Source organism: Pteropus vampyrus, unplaced genomic scaffold (assembly GCF_000151845.1).
Source record: "Pteropus vampyrus isolate Shadow unplaced genomic scaffold, Pvam_2.0 Scaffold179, whole genome shotgun sequence".
In the NCBI taxonomy this organism is placed as follows: Eukaryota; Metazoa; Chordata; class Mammalia; order Chiroptera; family Pteropodidae; genus Pteropus; species Pteropus vampyrus.
Genome location: NW_011888960.1, coordinates 1546303 through 1552914, shown reverse-complemented (window position 1 = coordinate 1552914; position 6612 = coordinate 1546303). Strand labels below are relative to the sequence as shown.

Here is a 6612-nt window from a genome sequence, read left to right as displayed (position 1 = left end):
CTGGAGTGAGCACCCACCCCCTGGGCCCCCCGCTGGAGTGAGGCAGGAAGATGCATCGCAGACAACTAGGAGCCAGAGTGGGCTGTCGGGGACCAGCCTGGTAGTCCAGAGGCCAGCAGGGAAAAAAGGACGGGTGGTCAGAGCTTGGCCAAGAAACTGGCAGCGTTTATTTTTAATTATATATTTCTTATCCAAGTAATACATGGATACGTTTTTCTTAAAACATTAATGATACATTTAAAATCAATTTTTTTCACTAACTTCGACCCTAGTCCCCTTACAAACCCCAGATAGCCCTTCTATCATGTTGGCATAAATGAATCCTTCTTGACAATGGTGCACACACGCACACGCGCGTGCACACACACACACACGTCTGCGTGCAGTACGGGCAGACCTCAGAGATCGTGCGGGTTCGGTTCTGTCTCCGCACAATAAAGCAAACACCGTAGTAAAGCAAGTCACGTGGATTTTTTGGTTTCCCAGTGCGTATAAAAGTTACATTTACACACTACTATAGTCTGTTAAATGAGCAATAGTGTTATGTCTTTAAAAATGCACATATCTTAATGAAAAATGCTTTATTGCAAAAAGTGCTAAGCATCACCTGAGCATTCGGGGAGTTGTAATTTTTTTTTGCTGGTGGAGGGTCTTGCCTTCAATTTGCAAAAATCACAGTACCTGCGAAGTACAGTGAAGTACAATGAATCAAGGTGTGCGTGCTCGCGCGTGCGTGCGTGTGCGTGTGCGTGTGTGTGTGTGATGGCCCCTTCCTCCGTCTTCAGAGCCAGCAGCGTTGCACCTCTGTGTGCTTCTCTGCCACGGCACATCTCCCATGTCTCTCCTGCCTCCCTCTCCCATATGTAAGGAGCCTGGCGATGACATTGGCCCTCCCAGATAACCTAGGATTGTCTCCCTGTGTGAAGGTCAGCTGACCAGCAATCGTAATCCCGTCTGCAGCCTCCATTCCTCTTTGCCATATAACTTAACCGCATTTAGAGGACCTGGACCTCTTTGACGAGTCATTATTCTGCCCAGCACAGCTCTATGAGAGCCTCTTCTAAAGAAGGCTGGCCTGAGTCTGGGTGAGAGGCCTCTCAAGCAGTTACATCTGCTGCCGGATTGACCTTGACATGAATGGACGCAAAATCAGATAAGTTACTAGAGCAGTGGCTTCAGTATCAGACAGCCCTGGGTATGCACCGCAGCTCTGCCATAAGCTGTATGAAGTTGGACACGTCTGCCGCCTCGTGGAGCCTCAGTTTCCTCATTTGTGCAGGGGGGATGGTAAGGTAATATGAAGATGATATAAAACAAAACAAGCGAAATGATTAGTGCCTCGCACACCTCAGTGAAAGTAGCTGCATTCCTTACTCTCACCATTCGGGGGGACCCTTCTCTCCCCTGTCCCGGCTCAGGAGTGGGTCCTCCTTTACCGCTCTTTAGCAGTTAGTAGCCAGTGACCATGGCTAGTTGTGTTTCACCAAGAAAATAGTGCCTCTCGAGCCTTACCCTGAGCCTTGACTCATGCCGTGGCCAAATACGTTGTTATATTCCGATGCCCAGACCTCACGCCTGACCCAGCTGATACCAACCAGTCTGCTCTCTCGTTTTCCCAGGATGGTGGTTCGTCAGCACCGCCGAAGAGCAAGGCTGGGTGCCCGCAACCTGCCTCGAAGGGCAGGATGGTGTGCAGGATGATTTTTCTCTGCAGCCTGAGGAAGGTAGGCCACAACTCGAGCCTCAGGCTTTCTGGGGAGACCTATGCTAGCTATCACCTGTGTGGGGGCTTCCTCACCTGATTTCTTCCTTGGCCTCTGCCTCCAAGTCTCAGCTGCTTGCTGGCTTAGGCTCTGTAGCCCGTGGACACGAAGCCAGACCATGAAGTCAGGGCTGATGGGCAAGCCCGCCCACCCTTAGGGACTTTTGGGAGCCAATTCAGGTATGCCTGGCCGGAGCTGGGTTTGTGACACCTCCATGGGACCCCAGGAGGGCCCAGCCTGTTGGCTGTCAACATGTCACTTTTCCTCCCTTGAATTATTCTGATGACCAAGATGCTGGGGCTGCTTCCAGCTCATTTGCAAGACATCTGAAGCCATCTGTAAGGATCTCTGCTTTCCTTGTCAGTTTAATGTCCTGACTGGGCATCAGGATTAGGGCTGAACCCCCTTCGCTCACCCACACACGCTTGCATTTCCCAGAGAACTTTACCTACAGGTGTCCTAAAAGGTGGCTTCTGCCATGTCAGAAATCCAGAGGCTCAACTGACTCCCTTCCCCGCAGAAGCATTTCTAAAAGTAGAATATGAGTTCATCTTAGCTAATAAACAGAAGAGTTTTGGAGTCAGACAGACCTGAATTTGAATCTCAGCTGCACCACTTACAGGCTGAGCGAACTTGGCCAGCAACTTAACCTCTCTGCAACTCAGCCCCTCCTCTAAAAATGAGAATGGTGATGTCTACGTCATGGGATTTTTTTTTTCCCCTTAATTAAATGAGATCCCACATTCAAAGCGCTTGGCAGAGAACCTAAAATTGTAACTCGGAACAATTGTTAACATACAGCTATGCCTTGCCTAGAGTTGAATATTTGGGACTTTTAGTTGACTGTTTTGAGAAAGCACAAAGCCACTTAAGTATATATCTGTCAGAAAAGAGGGTGAGAAGGAGGGGAATTCTTCTAGGGTCAAGGTTAACAAAATAATTGTATGTGGTTTTGTACTTAGTGGCCAACAGCCCTCAGAGTAGAGCATCTGTTGGTTCATGTCCGTAGGGCCAAGCAGGGCCTGGCTGAGCACGGGGATACTGCAGAGTGAACTCTGATAGGGAGCAGTGGTCTACTGCAGGGAAACCACAGCTCTCAGACAGTGACGACTACCACGGCTTGCCTCGGTAAGGGCGTAGTTATTATCCCCATTTTACAGATGAGAAAACAGGCTCAGAAAGGTAGAGACGCTTGCCCAGGGCCACACAGCTGGGAGATGGGAGAGAGACCACATTGGCCTAAGGAGTTGTACATTTTCCTTCCCCCTGCCACAAGGGCTTCTCATAGTGCCCCTCTGTAATCGTGCCAGGAATAGAATTATGTCTCCTGGAGGGCTCTTTACTGAAGTTCAAGGTTAATACTCAGGATCTCGGTCCCTCTGAGCCACCAGGGTTTGGCATAGACGCAGAAAGAATGGCTCCTAGATGAGAACACGTGCTCGGTGCCCCTTTTGCCTGGAGACACAGAAAGTGCTTTCTTCTCACTTCTGCCTTCTGCCCTTCGCCTCCCCATGCTGCCTGTCCAGCCTCATGGAGGTACTGGTCTTTGCCCCGGCCCGTGGGCCGCCGCCGGACCCTGGGGGACTTGTATGCCATCAGCTGGCGTCAAGGTGTCTACCTCGGATTTTCCTTCCCTGTTCGGTGTTTGGAGCCGGGTCCCTGAGTCCGCATGCGCATCCATGCTCTGCACTGCCTGTGCTTGCTGCATGCGAGACACTGAGCCTGTCCGTGCCGTGCGTGTGGTGGCATGTCGCTTTGGGAGGAGGGAGCCTGGGCTCTGAAGTTTCCCGGTTTAAAAAACAAAGTCTGGGAGCCTCTGTAATGCTGACCCATTCCTTTTGTTAGGCACATTTGACTTACAAGGGAAAGAAACCCACTTTAAATCGGCTTCAGCGAAAAGAGAGGTGTATTGACTTCTATCACTAAAAAGTCAAGGTAGTGCTAGCTTCAGGCATGGCTGGATCCAGGGGCTTAAAAACATCGCCAGGACCTGAGACTCACTCTTGCCACCTCTCTGCTCTGTTCTCTACCTTGCCAGAAGCATTCTCTCATGGTAGCAGTAGTTCCAGGCACGCTTCAAGAACATCCTCCAAAAAAGTGTTTCTCCATTAACACAAACCCAGGATTCGTGCCAGCTGACCCACGAGAGTCATGTGCCATCTCCCAACCAATTACAGTGGCCAGATGGGGTGCCAGGCCAGGATCACACACTCTCCTCAGCCTACAAGGTCTTCCACTCTAAGCTTTGTGAGGGATCAGTGAGTGTCTCATGAAGCCCAGAGGCCTCTGGGAGCTGGAGAATCCCCCTGTGCCATCAGCTGAAGGGTGCCAGCCCCAGGAGCCCAGGGCCTGCAGGACTGACTGTTCTTAGTTCAGGACACAAACAGCGCCCCTTCTCAACCAACAGAACCTCTGTGTATTCACAAGGTTGAATTATCTCCTACCTCCTTCATAGCACCCACACCCCCACCCTGTCGCCTCTGTGAGCTTGGGGAACAGCTGGCTGCTGGACACAGGATATGTGCAACTTGAGTCAGCTCAGCCCCCACAGAGCAGATCAGTGGGCTAGATCGATCAATCAATAAATGCGCTGTGTGTTTTCCACCTCCCTCTGCACCAGCTGGGCAGGCCACAGAGAGCCTGTGGTGTTTTCCTAAAGAGAGAGAGTCAGCCCCAACACTAAGCATCCACACCAGCCCACAGCTGACTCGGTCACTCCCGGGGGCCAGGATGTAACCAAAACAGGAAAGCCCTCTGGGCTCCCCTAGGACACTCGTCTGTTCTCAGGCTTAGCAGTCACTGCTGGCAGTGTTGGGATGGGAGTTATTCTCCTGCTCCCAGGAGGGCCCTGCCTGAGTGTGACAATGAGCAACCCTCTCAGCTGAGCCCAGGCTGGACATAGCTGGAAGCAGTTCTCTAGGAGGTGGTGGGGCCATAAGGATTGTCCCCTGGCTTTGGGGGAGGGAGCAGAGACCAGAGAGAGGGAAGGGGAAGGCACCCCAGTGATATTAATGGAAATCGAAGCAGGAGATCATTTTGCGATATATATATATAAAATCATTATATTGCACACCTAAAAATAATGCAGTGTTCAATTATTTCTTGATAAAAATTAATTTGAAAAATAAATTTGAGCTTTAGGAATGGTTGGACCCAGGGCCTTGGAAATAATTAATGAAAAATAAAGATTAGTTACCAGCTAGGTAATGAAAACTTCTAGCTGTGTCCTTGGCAGCGATTTTTAACCTGACGCCATGTGCTGCCAAATCCAGCTCATCCCTGAACCCCCCACCAGCAAGAACTGCGGAGGAGCCCGGAGATTTTAACCTCCTCTCATGTGAGTAAGGTGGCTCCCACCTGGCCCCCAGGACTTGTTCATCTATTAAACAGGTACTTAGTATTCCCAGTACCGTTCCCAGTGCTGGAGACAGATGCAAATCCCTGCCTTCAGGGAGCTCATTCCAGAGAGACAAACCGGAAACACAATAAATAAGTGTAGGGTGCGTTTGGACAGAATTCCTGTCGTGGGGGCTAAGTAAACCTGGGTAAGGGGGATGAGGATGCTATGAGTCTGACTGTCGCAGAAGGCAAGGTCAAGGAAGGTGACCTTGAAGGCACAGATTGAAGGAAGATGAGGATGCATGCATGACGCTGAGGAGTGTCAGAGGGATGGGAACCTGCCCTTTGTCCTGTGTCCTGTTGCCGCTTGTGTAGGGTCGGCGTCCAGGGCTAAGTGAGGGCCCGGAGGAGCCTAGAAATTTCTGGAGGAGATTCTTCCCTCCGATCAGCCAGGGCATCTCATGGACCACACAGCCTCGGCCATCGGCATCCTGGGGCTGTCAGCGTCCTTGAACTCTGTTTCCTCAATTTATTCCCACATCCCTTTGTCCCCGCAGAGGAGAAGTACACGGTCATCTACCCGTACACTGCTCGTGATCAGGATGAAATGAATTTGGAGAGAGGGGTCGTGGTGGAGGTCATCCAGAAGAACCTGGAGGGCTGGTGGAAGATCAGGTACCTGCCGTAGCTGGGCGGGTTTCAGGTCATGTGTGCTCCAGCTGCACAGAGCTCTGTAAGCCATTGCGGAAGGGGTGAGGTTTCAGCCCGAGCCCTGAAAGGCTGCTTCTCCTCTGTGCGGTTTGGCTTAGAGCCTTCTCTAAAAATCCATAATAAGCAAAATCTTCTCCAAACACAGCGAACCACAGATAGCAGTAACTGTTGAGCAAGACCGGCCTCCACCTCCAGATGTTTCTCGTAAGAAGTGAGCGGAGGCGGAGCAGCCCTGTGCGTGATTTCCCCATCCAGCCCTTCTCTGAGACCAGTTACAATGCGTAACCCCGCAGGGCCTGGACCTCATCCTAGAGCCGACCACTTACCCTCCTGTCTCAGGGTCCAGTAGTGAAGGCATTTCAGACACTGTCACAGCTCCTTCACCTGCGTGATAGAGTCTGAAACCCATAGGCAGGGAGGGTGGCCAACTCGTGCTGGTCTGCCCGGGACTTTCCCAGGTTTAGTAATGAAACTTCTGGGAACCCCCTCGCTCACCCCAGTAGACAGGCTGCGACTGTAGGAAGTGAGGGCCAGGGAGGAAGCCTGGGGTCCCCGTGACCCGGTGTCTGCGCTACGGTGTGAGGCAGGGTGTCAGGGGTACTCACGTGGGGCTGAGCGTGTGATGCTTTATTCATTCACGCAGCGCACACCGAGAATCTGTCCTGGGCCAGGTCCTGTTCCGGGAGCTGAGGGGGTCAACAGTGAGAAAGACACAGGTTCACACCAACAGGCGCTGAGGACAGACTCATACGCAATGACGGGCCAGGGCAGGGAACGGTGGGTCAGCGAGGTACACGGG

The 6612-nt window shown here is 51.8% G+C and overlaps 1 protein-coding gene across 1 annotated transcript in view; it reads left to right on the top strand.

Moving 5' to 3' along the window:
- Positions 1–6612, top strand: part of SH3PXD2B (SH3 and PX domains 2B) — a 61169-nt gene that overhangs the window by 38301 nt on the left and 16256 nt on the right. The window contains exons 7-8 of the mRNA XM_023537145.1: positions 1599–1724; positions 5660–5777. Of these exons, the coding sequence (XP_023392913.1) occupies positions 1599–1724; positions 5660–5777 (244 nt within the window). The remainder of the gene's footprint in view (positions 1–1598; positions 1725–5659; positions 5778–6612) is intronic.